At 46.6% G+C, this 14,520-nt stretch overlaps 1 protein-coding gene across 3 annotated transcripts; it reads left to right on the top strand.

Moving 5' to 3' along the window:
• Positions 1–1,408: 1,408 nt before the first annotated feature.
• Positions 1,409–11,430, top strand: PIGO (phosphatidylinositol glycan anchor biosynthesis class O). Of its 3 annotated transcripts, none has more exons than XM_049625695.1 (11): positions 1,409–2,106; positions 2,855–3,394; positions 4,022–4,165; positions 4,352–4,475; positions 4,795–4,954; positions 5,161–5,340; positions 5,601–7,128; positions 7,706–7,912; positions 8,130–8,344; positions 8,956–9,026; positions 9,179–11,430. In XM_049625695.1, the coding sequence occupies exons 2-11, from the start codon at positions 2,857–2,859 to the stop codon at positions 9,306–9,308; spliced, it is 3,297 nt and encodes a 1,098-aa protein (XP_049481652.1). In that variant the 5' UTR covers positions 1,409–2,106; positions 2,855–2,856; the 3' UTR covers positions 9,309–11,430. The 3 variants fall into 3 exon arrangements, with proteins under 3 accessions (XP_049481652.1, XP_049481644.1, XP_049481639.1); XM_049625687.1 differs by having other exon boundaries at positions 1,409–2,318; XM_049625682.1 differs by having other exon boundaries at positions 1,409–3,394.
• Positions 11,431–14,520: the final 3,090 nt, after the last annotated feature.

The following is a 14,520-nucleotide window of genomic DNA, read 5'->3' as shown; positions in this document are numbered from 1 at the left end:
ACCATTAATAAGATGTTTAGTATTTCACATGCTGGTGAGTTGTGCTATGAAAGAAATTAAAGAAAGGAAGGAATGTGAGGAATTTGGTGAAGTGGCTGTAATCTGTAACATTAGAGGGTTCCAGGAAGCCTCTGGATGTTATATTTGAGCTTAGATATGGAAAGGAGGGGAAGGCCCATTTGGCCACCTGGGAATAGAGCTGACTGGAGATCCTAAATGTAGTGGCTTTGAGGCAGAGCTTGCCTGCCTTATAACTGGAAGAGCAAAGGAGCTACAATGGATGGAGCAGAGTTAAGGAAGCAAAGAGGTGGCAGCGAGATGCATCAGAGAGGGAGCTGGTGTATAGACTTCTACTGCCGCTATGTAGGACTACCACAAGAACTTGGGCTTTACCATGAAATGTGAAACCAGTGCAGAGGGTTTTTGTTTTGTTTACAGTAGTACATCTACTGAGATGTAATTCACATACACTACAATTAACCCATTTAAAGTGTAAATTCAATCATTTGTAGTATATTTAGAGTTGTGCAACCATCACAATTTTAGAACATTTTCATCATCTCTCCTCCATTTCTTTCCGACCACCAAAACCCTATACCCATTAGCAGTCATTCCTCTCTCCTCCCTAGCCCTAGGAACCCACTAACTTCCTGTCCCTTTAGCTTTACATATTCATGTAAATGGAGTAATATAAAATGCTATTTTGTGATTGTCTTCTTTCAATATTTTTAAGGTTCATCCATGTAATAGCATGTAGCAGTACTTCATTCCTTTTTATGGCTGAACAATATTCAATTGTGCACATATACCATATTTTGTTTATCTTTTCATCAGTGAAGGCCATTTGGGTTGTTTTGTTGCTATGAGCTGTCATGTGCAAGTTTTTGTGTGAACATATGTGTTTCATTTCTCTTTGGTATACATCTATGAGTGGAATTGCTGGGGCATATGGTAACTCTATGTTTAACCTTTTGAAGAATTGCCAGACTGTTTTCCAAAGCACCATTTTACAATCCCAAGGGCAGTGTTCAAATTTCTCCACACCCAATTCTTGTTATTTGTCTTTTCTATTACAGCCATCCTAGTGGGGTTTGAAGTGGTATCTCTAGTATTTCCCTGATGGCTAGTGATATTGAGCATCTTTTTCTGTGCTAATTGGTCATTGTGTATTTTCTTTGGAGAAATGTCTATTCAGATCCATTTTTTTTCTTTAAGTAGGATACATGTGGAGCCCAACACAGAGTTTGAACTCAGAACCCTGAGATCGAGAACTAAGCTGAGATCAAGAGTTGGACACTTAACCAACTGAGCCACCCAGGCACCCCTATCCTTTTCCCATTTTAAAATTTTATTTTTATTTACTTACTTTTTAAAATGTTTATTCATTTATTGGGGGGGGGGGGGGAGAGAATAGGGGAGGGGCAGAGAGACAATCCCAAGCAGGCTCTGCACTGCCAGCACAGAGCTCAATGCAGGACTAGATCCCATGAACCAGTAGACCAGGACCCCAGCCAAAACCAAGAGTCAGATGCTCAACTGACTGAGCCACCCAGGCACCCCTTATTTTTATTTTTTTAAAGTAGGCTCTATGCCCAACGTGGGGCTTGAACTCATGACCCCAAGATGAAGAGTTGCATGCTCTACCAACTGAGCCAGCCAGATGCCCCTACCTTTGCTCATTTTTAAATTGGATTATCTTTTGGATTATTGAGTTGGAAGATCCAGTGAAAGACATGAAGAGGAGGAATAATAAAACCTATCGGTGTCAGCTAAGCAAGTAGAAAATAAATATTATTTATCCCTATTTTACAGATGAGGTAATGCCCAATAATGCCAGTGAGTGGCAGAGCTAGGATTCAAGCTAAGTTTGATTCCAAAAGGCCAGCTCTTAACCTTAACCAAGAATGACCAGTGGTTCACTGAGTTGTAGCTTTGTTCCTTGCCCCTAATTCCCCTAAACTACAGACCTGCGTTCCTTTAGGAACCTCCTCGGAGGCGCCAGCAGATGGCGATGGGGCCCCTGTGGGCCGCTCTGTCCGGCCCGCGTCTGTCTATGGTACCACCAGTGCGCAGGCGTAGCCTCTGCGCTTCCGGGCGCCTTTCAAGGTGAGCCAGGGTCTCCGAGAACCTACTCCCTACTCCTCAATCCCTTTTCCCGAATCAAACCATCCCCCGCAGCTCGCAGCCGGCTAAGTACCGGAGCCAGGGTGCCCAGGAGATGGCCAGGTAGCCACCAGAGGAGGCAGAGCTGTTCTGACGTGTGGGTCCCGGCGAGGCCCACCGGTCGTAGACCCCGCGACTCTGCTTTGCTGCGCGGGGTAGGTCGTGACTCTGGTTGGTCTCCTGGCGATCCTGGCCTTCCAGAAGTGGAGCGTGACTCCTCCCCTTGGTCCTCTTGGTCTCCACCAGGCGGCGCCGTCATTCCGGCCCAGGTTCCCCTGCGCTGCGAGCCCTGGGCACCCCAAGGGTGTTGAGATTGGCAAGGAGAGAGGCGGAGAAATGAGCTGTCAGAGAGCAGTGTACCACTTGAAATAAGTTTCCCTGGTGGACTGTGCTTTTCATCATTAGAATCTCCTGGAGTACATGTGCAAATCCCTATGCTCCACCCCGAAAGATCCCGATTCAGTAGATCTGGGGTGGGGCCTGGAAATCAGCATTTTAAACGGCTGCTCCAGGTTGATGCCCGTAATCTGCGGACCTCACCTTCAGAAACACCGGTGTAACTGGTGGAGAGGAACATTGCATTGGGTTGGCTATGGGGCTGTTTATCTTCTGGAAGGCTTCCAAGAGGAAGTGATTCTAGCTTGGCTTTGTATTGAGGGACCAGAATATCCATTGGTTCTTTACCCCACAGTGATGAACTCCCTGCCCGCTACCAGCAGGATGCAGAAGATCTCAGTGCTGCTCTTCCTGGCCTGGGTCGGCTTCCTCTTCTACGTTGGCATTGCCCTCTTCACCAGTGGTTTCCTGCTCACCCGTTTGGAGCTCACCAACCATAGCAGCTGCCAAGAGCCCCCAGGCCCTGGGTCCCTGCCATGGGGAAGCCAAGGGAAACCCGGGGCCTGCTGGATGCCTTCTCGATTCTCTCGGCTTGTGTTGGTGCTAATAGATGCTCTGCGATTTGACTTTGCCCAGCCCCAGCACTCACATGGGCCTGGGGAACCTCCTGTCTCTCTGCCCTTCCTGGGTAAACTGGACTATTTGCAGAGGATCCTGGAGATTCAGCCCCACCATGCCAGGCTCTACCAGTCTAAGGCTGATCCCCCCACCACCACCATGCAGCGCCTCAAGGCCCTCACCACTGGCTCACTGCCTACCTTTATTGATGCTGGCAGTAACTTTGCCAGCTATGCCATAGTGGAAGACAATCTCATTAAGCAGCTTGCCAGTGCAGGTTAGTTTGGGCCTCTTTAGAGTCCAAGAGTACCTTAGCAGATTTTGTCTTTAGAAGTCAGAGAACCAGAACTTTGGGTGTCCAGCTGCTTGCTAGACTATGCTGTGGAAGGACAGGGGAAGAGAAAGAGACCAGGGCCCTGCATGCAGCAAGTAGGGGTCTGGGCTTTGTCCTTCTGGAGTTTCTAGTCTGCATGGAATGTTGGTTTTATTTAGGGGGAGCTCTCAGTAAGGGGCAGTGGAGAGACGAGGAGAAGATGTGAATCCTGTTATTCTCACAAGTGAGAAAGCAGAGAGTCAGTCCATGCCCTGTCCACTCACTGATTTGGAAAATGTAACATATACCCAGGAAAGACAGATCAGCAAAGATAGCCAAGAATTGGGAATTAGCAGAGCCTTTTGTAGAAACAAGAAGTGAAAAGTCTTGTTATTGGGGAAAGTATGGTTAACAGGGAAAGCTTCTTGGCAGAAAATCTTAGGCCTTGAAAAATAAAGAGTTGTTGGATGAAATTGCTGTCCCTTCGAGTGCATGGTTGAGATTTCTGACGAGTCTTTAAAGGTCCCCGTCTTCTTTTTACCCCTGCCTTGACTCCTGCTCAGGCTGTGACCCACTCTCATGTCCCTGCAGGAAGGCGTGTGGTCTTCATGGGAGATGATACCTGGAAAGATCTTTTTCCTGGAGTTTTCTCTCAAGCTTTCTTCTTCCCATCTTTCAATGTGAGAGACCTGCACACAGTGGACAATGGCATCCTGGAACACCTCTACCCAACCAGTGAGCATTGGGCCAGAGGCAGGTCTGACTAAGATTAGGAGCTGGGGAGGGTTGCTTCAGGTCACAAATTCTGACCCTCCCATGGGTGCAGTGGCCTGGGCTTACGTCCCTTGATAGATTGTCAAAAGCTGGCTGGGGTTGAGGAGTGGCCTTAGTCCCCTGTGCTCAGTGTTCTTCCTTTCACAGTGGACAGTAGTGAATGGGATATGCTGATTGCTCACTTCCTGGGTGTGGATCACTGTGGCCACAAGCATGGCCCTCACCACCCTGAAATGGCCAAGAAACTTAGCCAAATGGACCAGGTGATCCAGTGAGTGTGGGTTATTGGCTGGGGGAGTGGGTTTGTGTCTGAGAATCTCAGGATATATTGGCCCAAGAGAAAAAGTCTTTATCTTGGAGCCTCTTTCCTTGCTGAATTCTGTCTTTTCTAGGCCTTTCTTTTGAAGCTAGGAGCCTCATTCATCTTGAGTGACTCAGCATGTGGCTTTGGGCAGTAGGGTTGTGAATGAAGAGGTATCTCTTTGCCAAATGTCTAAGCCCTCCTGTTGGAAGTTATGGCTGGGGGTAAATGGGTCTCCAAGGAAAATCTTCATCCATTCCTACCCCCTGACATATTTCTTGGCCTTCAGGGGACTTGTGGATCGTCTGGAGAATGACACACTGCTGGTGGTGATTGGGGACCATGGAATGACCATGACTGGGGACCACGGAGGGGATAGTGAGCTGGAGATCTCAGCTGCACTTTTTCTGTACAGTCCCACAGCTCTCTTTCCCAGTGCCCTACCACAGGTGAGGTCTGGGGTGTGCTTTGTCGGATCTCCTGGTATTCATCCTCATCAAGATCACAGCATTCTTGTGGATCCCTCCACTTTAGATCCCCAAATTCTTTACCCTGGGCATTCCCCATCCATTTCCTACCTAGGTCCCTGTCTTCCATTCGAAATCCCGATCTCAGCTTTGTGGTGAACCCATTGGCCCCTCTTCTTTTCCTTTAGGAGCCGGAGATAGTTCCTCAAATCAACCTTGTACCTACGCTGGCCCTGCTGCTGGGCCTGCCCATTCCATTTGGGAACATCGGGGAGGTAATGGTTGAGCTGTTCTCAGTGGTTGAAGACCCCCAGCCTCACTCCTCTGCTCTGGCCCAAGCCTCAGCTCTTCATCTCAATGCCCAGCAGGTAGGTGATGGGTTGGGTTTCCAGGTGATAGAGCTAGGGTGGGCATGGGAGAAGCATAATGATCACTTCATTGTCCTTTGTTCATTTTTAATCCCACTGTCCATAGCCATGTCCTCCTTCATTATCCCTCACTTCCCCCCTGTCTTGGACAGAGTTTGGGTCCCTGTTTTCCAGATACCTGCTTTGGTAACACTAACCCTTGCCTCTGTCCCGGTTTATGTCTTTGATGTGTTCCCTTGGCCTCTGACCATTTTTGCCAGGTATCCCGATTTCTTCACACCTACTCAGCTGCTGCTCAGGACCTTCAAATTAAGGAACTTCATCGACTGCAGAACCTCTTCTCCAAGGCCTCTGCTGACTACCAGCGGCTTCTGCAAAGCCCCCAGGGGGCTGAGGCAGCACTACAGACTGTGATTACTGAGCTGCAGCAGTTCCTGCGGGGAGTTCGGGCCATGTGCATTGAGTCTTGGGCTCGTTTCTCTTTGGTTCGCATGGCAGGGGGTGCTGCTCTCATGGCTGCTGCCTGTTTTCTTTGCTTGCTGGTATCCCAGTGGGTAACATCCCCAGGCTTCTACTTCTGCCCCCTCCTCCTAACACCCATGGCCTATGGTCTGGCTGGTGCCATAGTGTGTGCTGGACTCCTGACAGCTACCGGACTGAAGCCGGATCCAGTGGTCCTAGGGGCCATGGCTGCAGTGGGCTCACTCCTGCCTTTTTTGTGGAAAGCGTGGGCTGGCTGGGGGTCCAAGAGGCCCCCGGCAGCCCTACTGCCCATCCCTGGGCCTGTTCTGTTATTCCTGCTCATTCGTTTTGCTGCTTTCTTCTCTGACAGTTTTGTTGTAGCTGAGGCCAGGGCCACCCCCTTCCTTTTGGGCTCATTCATCTTGCTCCTGGTTGCCCAACTTCACTGGGAGGGCAAGCTGCTGCCACCTAAGCTTCTCACAATACCCCGCTTTTGCCTTTCGGCCTCAACAGGCCCGCCACGGCACAATGGCACACATGCCCTGGGACTTGGAGTTGGGTTGCTTTTATGTATAAGGCTAGCTGGACTTTTTCATCGGTGCCCTGAAGAGACACCTGCTTGCCATTCCTCTCCCTGGCTGAGTCCCTTGGCATCCATGGTGGGTGGTCGAGCCAAGAATTTGTGGTATGGAGCTTGTGTGGGGGCTTTGGTAGCCCTGTTAGTTGCTGTGCGCCTGTGGCTTCGCCGCTATAGTAACCTCAAGAGCCCTGAGCCCTCTGTGCTCTTTGTGCGCTGGGGGCTGCCCTTAATGGTACTAGGCACTGCCGCTTACTGGGCATTGGCATCAGGAGCAGATGAAGCACCCCCACGTCTCCGGGCCCTGGTTGCTGGAGCATCAGTTGTGCTGCCCAGGGCTGTGGCAGGATTGGCTGCTTCAGGGCTCATGCTGCTGCTCTGGAGGCCTGTGACAGTGCTAGTGAAGGCTACAACAGGTGCTCCAAGGACCAGGACTGTCCTCACTCCCTTCTCAGGCCCCCCAACTTCTCGCGCTGACCTGGATTATGTGGTTCCTCAAATCTACCGACATATGCAGGAGGAGTTCCGGGGCCGTCTAGAGAGGACCAAATCCCAGGGCCCCTTGACTGTGGCAGCTTATCAGTTGGGGAGTGTCTACTCAGCTGCTATGGTCACAGCTCTCACCCTTTTGGCCTTCCCACTTCTGCTTTTGCATGCAGAACGCATTAGCCTTGTGTTCCTGCTTCTGTTTCTGCAGAGCTTCCTTCTCCTGCATCTGCTTGCTGCTGGGATATCCATCACCACCCCTGGTAAATACATTTCTCAGCCCTGGTTCATCCAAGGACAGTAGTGATGTGACTTCGGCCCCTCTTGTTTTCAGGGAGGTGTTGCTCCTCAGATTCTTCACACGGTTGGGAGGGTTCTCCAGATGTCCTCTTATCTGCTGTAGCCAAGCTAATTGATCCCTCCCACTGGCTTTCAAGGCCAGCAAGGTTCATGGAGGAGACAGACAGGAGTACTCCAAGACTCATTTCTTATGGAAATGCTGCATCTTCATGAGTGCATTTCCTGATTTTCCAGTGATGGGAGTGGTGAATTATGAGTATGTGATGTCAACAGTGAGCTGTGCATATATGAGAGAGAGAAAGAGATAGATCATAGTTGAAATGTTCAGATTTAGAGTAACGGGGACTTAGTGCCACAGAGGGAATTAGAATAACAGAGTGTTGAATGTAAAGAGGTTGGATGATTGGCATGTGCAAGTGTGTGTGTCTGTGTGTGTGTGTGTGTATAGCACTGAAGTAGTAGGAGTATATGATCATGAGGCAGTAGGCTATGGATTAGAGAATGGGATGTGACTGTGAAAAGGTATATCTCTTCCCCCAGGTCCTTTTACTGTGCCATGGCAGGCAGTTTCTGCCTGGGCCCTCATGGCCACACAGACGTTCTACTCCACGGGCCACCAGCCTGTCTTTCCAGCCATTCATTGGCACGCAGCCTTCGTGGGATTCCCAGAGGGTCATGGTTCCTCCACCTGGCTGCCTGCTCTGCTGGTGGGAGCCAACACCTTTGCCTCCCATCTCCTCTTTGCAGGTAACTCCTCATTCCTCTCTTGCTTCCCTTGTTTACTCTGAATTTGTGGAAAGAAAAGAAAGTCCTGGATTTGAGTGGGGAGATGTGATTTTGTTGGATCTTTGGCACCCCTTGGCCAATGGTAATTGGAGCCTCAGTCAACTAGGGTGGTTGGGGGCCAGGGTGGCCTGGTCCCTGGGTCCTCCATTGATTCTAGTCCTGCCTTCCTCTGAGGCAGTAGGTTGCCCATTGCTTCTGCTCTGGCCCTTCCTATGTGAGAGTCAAGGACCCCGGAAGAAGTGGCAGCCCCTAGGGAATGAAACTGAATCCAGAGTCAAGCCTGAGGAGGAGGAGGAGCCACTGATGGAGATGCGGCTCCGGGATGCACCTCATCACTTCAATGCAGCACTGCTGCAGCTGGGCCTCAAGTACTTCTTTGTCCTTGGTATTCAGGTAGGTACAGGGAGAGATCACAGGGTTAGTGACCTTTTCTCATGTGTGTACATCACATTCTTTTTTTCATACTTTACCAAAACCCTAGGAGACAGCCTTGACTGAAGTACAGTTAAGAAAAATAGTTGCCCAAGGCCAGTGGCCTCAAGTGGTTATATTGAGACTTAGACCTGAGTCTCCTTAATCCTAGTCATGGATTGTTTCCTCTCTACAAGCTAGATCTGGACTCTGCTGGTTGCATTTGGGGATTCCTCCATTAGTGGACAGACTGGAAAAACTGAGGTGATGGCCAGGATTCTTTCCCAGGCTGTGGTCATGGATCTTCTTTCCCTTCAGAGGCAGAAGGTGTGACTCTGACATTTTCCTCCACCCTGGAAGGCAGAGCCTGAGTATAAGCACAGATGGATAGTGCTTGCTCAAGGTCACACAGTGAGTCATGGTGAGGCCAGGAAAAGAATTAGGTCTCCCAATTCCTCATCTAGGGTTTTTTTTTCACTGACATGCGCTAGTTTCCTACTCACCCATTCTTCATACGGGCCTATAGCACTTCTCCCTTTGACCTGCTGCTTCTCCCCTTCCCAAATAACTTGACCTTTCGTATCCTTTCTTAGATTCTGGCCTGTGCCTTGGCAGCCTCCATCCTCCGCAGGCATCTCATGGTCTGGAAGGTGTTTGCTCCCAAGTGAGTGGATTTGCTTGAGAAGTATTGGCATTGGGGTGGGTAAGCTTGGATGAAAGAATGAACATCAGGGCGGGCAGGTTTTGTCTCATCAGGGAAAAGGCCTCCAGATCTACTTTCAGTGTCCCCTGAGAATTCTCCACATTTCTTTGCAGGTTCATTTTTGAGGCTGTGGGCTTCATTGTGAGCAGCGTGGGACTTTTCCTGGGCATAGCTTTGGTGATGCGAGTGGATGGTGCTGTGAGCTCCTGGTTCAGGCAGCTAGTTCTGGCCCAACAGAGGTAGCCTAGGCTGCAAGTGCTGGCTTTGTGGCCACAGGGAGAGCTGAAGAACAATCTCGCCTGGCCTATACAGGTGCTGGATCATCTGCAAGAGAGGCTTAGCCACACTTCTTACCACCATGCAGCCAGGAGCTACTGACATCTGGGACTTCGTTATTTTATAATTCAAAATCATAGTGGGGCATGGTCCCTAACTGCTGCTTTGAATGCATCTAAGGGACTGGAGGGTGGTCTCCAAAGTAGAATAAAATAATAATGTAAATATGTGTGTCTGAGAGGTGGGGGAGTCCCCACTGTCCTACAGGGACTAGGAAGAGGGTCACTCTCCCCTCCTATGAGGCACAGATGGCATCAGCCATCTTGTGCAGACCTGGCTACACCTGAAAACTTTTGGGAAGTGGTTGGAGTTGTCTGAATTCACTTCTACTTCTTCCCAAATCACTCCTGTTATCCCACCGGCTTTTTTTTTTTTTTCATGTAACATGTTTTATTAAATTCTTCTGCTAATAGCAGAGATGGCTGAAAAGCACAGGCAACATGGAGTACACAAACCCACTGTCTAAAGCCCCAAACAGTGTTGCATTCCCTCCTCTGTTGTGTTCTTTCGCGCTAGAACACCCTTTGCCCTTTGCTTCTGTGGAGGCCAGGAGGCCACCCTAGTTTTCCAACCTTTGCTGCCATTTATCAGACCTAATTGCCCATCTTACATAGCATTCCATCTTGTCCTATTGATTATTCCTGACTTGGAGCCAAAACTATATAAATTTAATGCATGTCTCTTATGTTCTTCATCCACCTCACTACTATGTAAGATTGAAGTACTGGTGGCAAATTCTCATGGAAATGTCCATCAAAGGAGGGGGAGGGGAAGACCCTGAGGAGAAGGGTCAGGACTGGGATTTGATGTTTGATAATGCCCAGGACAAGTGATGGTGAAGTAAAGGCATTCACCACTGTGGCAGCTAAAGGAAGAGTTGGAGTTATTGTGGCTAATAGTCTCTAATGCTACAGAGATCAAACAAAGATAAGTTCATACTGTTTCAGGCAGTTAGAGGATAGGACATTGGTAACCCTGGCAGGAATAGATTTAATAATGTAAGAGAAGTTAGGCCCCAGCTAAAACTGTAAGATGAATTAGAAAAAGATCCCTTCCCTTTCCTTAATCTGGGGGACACTATTCCCAAGCATCATTTAATAAGCAGACAATGCCTCTGTGAGAAGAAAAGACCCTTTCCCATCCCTAGCACCCATGGGAAGGATTTCAGAGCCTAGTCCCTCATCTTGTCTTAGTCAGGTTCCCCCCAATCCCGTTCCTTTTTTGCAGAGAGCCTCCTTCCCTGGAGCCTAAGGAAAATATTTTCTTAGTACCATTGGCTATTTCCTCTTCTGATCTAACTACAAGATCCTTTTAGAGAAAGATCTGTTAAAAATTCTTGGGGCACCGGAGTGGCTTAGTTGAACATCTGACTCTTGATTTCTGCTCAGGTCATGATCCCAGGGTTGTGGTATCGAGCCCCATGAGCACCCCTGCTTAACATTCTCTTCCCCCTCTGCCCTTCTCCCCTGCTTGTGCGCTCTCTCTCTCTCTCTCAAGAAAAAAAAAAATCTCATTTCTGCTTCTCACTTGACATCAAAGACCCCATTACACACTAACTTATTGTTTGTTGTGTTGTTTTGTTTTGTTCTGAGAGAGAGTGTATGTGTGAACTGGGGAGGGGCAGAGGGAGAGGGAGAGAGAATATTAAGCAGGATCCATGTTCAGCTCTGAGCTCTTTGCAGGGCTCTATCCCATCACCCTGGGATCATGACCTGAGCCAAAATTGAGAGTTGGATGCTTAACTAACTGAACCACCCAGGCGCCCAACTTTTTTGTTTTGTTTTGTTTTAGAGAGCTTTATTGAGGTACAATTTACCATAAAATCCAGCCATTTAAAGTGCACAATTTTGGGTGCCTGGATGGCTCGGTCAGTTAAGCATCTGACTCAATTTCGGCTCAGGTCATGATCTCACAGTTGTGAGATCGAGCCCAGTGTTGGGCTCAGCGCCGGGCATGGAGTTTGCCTAAGATTCATTCTCTCCCTCTCCCTCTGCCTTTCCACCACGCACCCTCTCTCTCTCTCTCTCTCTCTCTCTCAAAAAAAAAAAAAAAAAATAGTGCACAATTCAATAATTGTATATTCACAGAATTGTGCAACCATCATCACAGTTAATTTTAGAATGTTTTCATCACCCCAAAAAGAAACTCCATACTCTTTCCTATTACCCTCCAAACCTCCCTACATCCATCCCTAACCCGAGGCAACCACTAATCTGCCTTCTGACTATATTCGCCTATTTTGGACATTTCATATAAATGGAATGTTATAATATGTGGCCTTTTCTGGCTTTTACTCAGCCTAATGTTTTCAAGGTTCATCCACGTTGCAGTACATATGAGTATTTCATTTCTTTCTTATGGCCAAATAATGTTCCATTGTATGGATATATCAATTTTGTTTATTCATCCATTGATGGACATTTGGGTTCTTTGCACCTTTTGGTTATTATGAATAATGCTGCTATGACCATCCATATACAAGTTTTGTTTGGACATAAGTTTTCATTTCTTTTTCACTTCTACCTAGTGGTATATTGTGGAATTGCTAGGTCCTGTTGTAAATCCGTGTTTAACGTTTTGAAGAACTGCCAGTTTGTTTTCCAAGGCCACTGCACCATTTAATATTCCCATTACTAGTGTGTATGAGGGTACCAATTTCTTCACATTCATGCCTTTACTTACTATTAACTATTTTTTATTTAACCATCCTATCAGGTGTGAAACGGAAAAATTGTGTTTTTGGTTTGCATGTCCTTGATGACTAGTGATATTGAGCATTTTTCTTATGCTTATTGGAGAACTGTCCATTCAGGACCTTTCTCTGTTTATTAATTGGGTCTTATTTTTACTTTTGAGTTATAACGTTGTTTATATATTCTAGATAGAAATCCCTTGTCAGATATATGATCTGCAAATATTTATCCTTTTGTGGATTGTCTTTTTTTTTTAAAAAGCAGGCACCACACCCAAGGTGGGGCTTGAACTCATGACCCTGAGATCAAGAGTTATATGCTCTACCAAGTGAGGCAGCCACCCCAGGCATTTCATTTTCTTGATAGCATTCTTTGAGGCACAAACTTTTTAAATTTCGATGAAGTCCAATTCATCCTATTTTTCTTTTGTTGCTTGTGCTTTTTGGCTTCAAATGTAAAAAATCTTACCTAGTGCCACGATTCAGTTATAGAAATTTTTATCACTCTCACAAAGTTCCTATACTTTCTTTACAATGAATTCCCAAATTCACCCTAGGCCAATGATATGTTTTAGTTTTTCTAAATTTGCCTTTTATGGACATTTCATACAAATGGAATCATCAAATATGTGGTCTTTTGGTCTGGTTTCTTTGACTTAGAATATTTTTGAGGTTCATCCATGTTGATGCATGTATCAGTTTTTGCCCCTTTTTATTGCTGAGTCATATTCCGTTGTATGGCTATGATCAGCCAATGGACATTTGGATTGTTTTTAGTTTTATTTAGCTATTATGAATATTTTTGTAGCTGCTTTGAGTATTTGCATACCAGTCTTGGTGTAGACATAAGTTGTTGGGGTTTTTTGTTTTTTGAGAGATAGAGGGCGCAAGTGAGCAAGGGGCAGAGAGAGAGAGAGAGAGAGAGGGAGGGGGGGAGAGAGAGAGAGAGAGAGAGAGAGAGAGAGAGAGAGAAAGAAAGAAAGAAATTGGGCTAACCCAAACTGGGGCTCAAGCTTACCAGATGCAGGACTCGAACTCACAAACAGTGAGATCATGACCTGAGCCAAAGTCAGATGCTTAACTGACTGAGCCACCCAGGAGCCCTTGTTTTTCTTTCTTGAGAGGATTCCTTGGAGTGGAATTGCTGTATGATTTACTTTTTTAGAAATTGCCAAACTGTTTTCTAAGGTATCTATAATGTTTTATATTCCCACTAAGTATGAAGGTTTTAGTTTCTCCACATCCTCACCAACATTTGGTATTATCTGTTTTGTTTTGTTTTGGTGGTGGTGTTTCGTTTTGTTTTGTTTTTTAAGTAGGTTCCACACCCAATGTGGGGCTGGAACTAAGACCTTGAGATCAAGAGTTGCATGCTATACTGACTCTGCCAGCCAGGCACTTTTGGTATTCTCTGTTTTTGTTTTTGTTTTTGTTTTTTTGTTTTGTTTTATTTTATTTTATTTTGGTAATAGTTTATTTTATTTTTGAGAGAGATAGAGTGTGAGCGGGAGAAGGGCAGAGAGAGACACACAGAATCCGAAGCCAGCTCCAGGCTCTGAGCTGTCAGCACAGAGCCAGATGCAGGACTCGAACCCACGAACCGTGAGATCATGACCTGAGTGCCCCTGTGTTTTATTATTGTAACTATGAGTGTACGTGTATAATGGTGTCTCAGGATTTTAATTTGCATTTCCTTGATAGCTAATGATGTTGATCATCTTTTTACGTGCTGCTTAGCCATTCATGTATTTTTTTTTTTTTTGGTAAAATGTCTATTCATATTTTTCTGTCTTAAAATGGTTTAAATTATTTTTATTTTTGAGCTTTGAGAGTTATGTATTGTGGATAGAGATCTGCTATGTGTATGCTCTGCAAATAATTTCTCCACTTTATGATTTTTCTTTGAATTTTCTTGATGGTGCCTTTTTGTAGCACAAGTTTTGTTTTTGTTTTTAAGTTTATTTCTTTTGAGAAAGAGGTGCGTGGGCTGGGAGGGGCAGAGAGAGAGATAATCCAAAGCAGGCTCTGCACCAGTAGCCCAGAGCCCTACCCAGGGCTCCACTTCACCAACCTGAGATCATGACCTGAGCTGAAACTAAGAGTCTGATGTTTAACCACTGAAATACCCAGGCGCCCCAGAGGTGTTTGTTTTTGTTTTGCCCTCAGAGTTTTTAATGTTAATAAAGTTCAACTTATCCATATTGAGTTGATTTTATCTCTGGTAAGGGTCACAGTTTTGTTTTTATATATGGATATCCAAGTCTCCTGGGTCCATTTGTTGAAAGATTCAGAGGTACCTTTGAGCAGTGTGTCCTGCTCAAGCCTAGGGCTTCCATGGCCAGCAGTCAGACTGCACGAGGTTGAGCAGAATGTGGTAGCGTGTTAGTGCTCTGTGGTGAGCAAAGAAAGGAAGGGTTGTTGACCAAA

This window comes from Panthera uncia, chromosome D4 (assembly GCF_023721935.1).
Source record: "Panthera uncia isolate 11264 chromosome D4, Puncia_PCG_1.0, whole genome shotgun sequence".
NCBI lineage: Eukaryota > Metazoa > Chordata > Mammalia > Carnivora > Felidae > Panthera > Panthera uncia.
The sequence above is the reverse complement of the archived record's forward strand: the minus strand, read 5'-3'. Positions and strand labels throughout refer to the sequence as shown.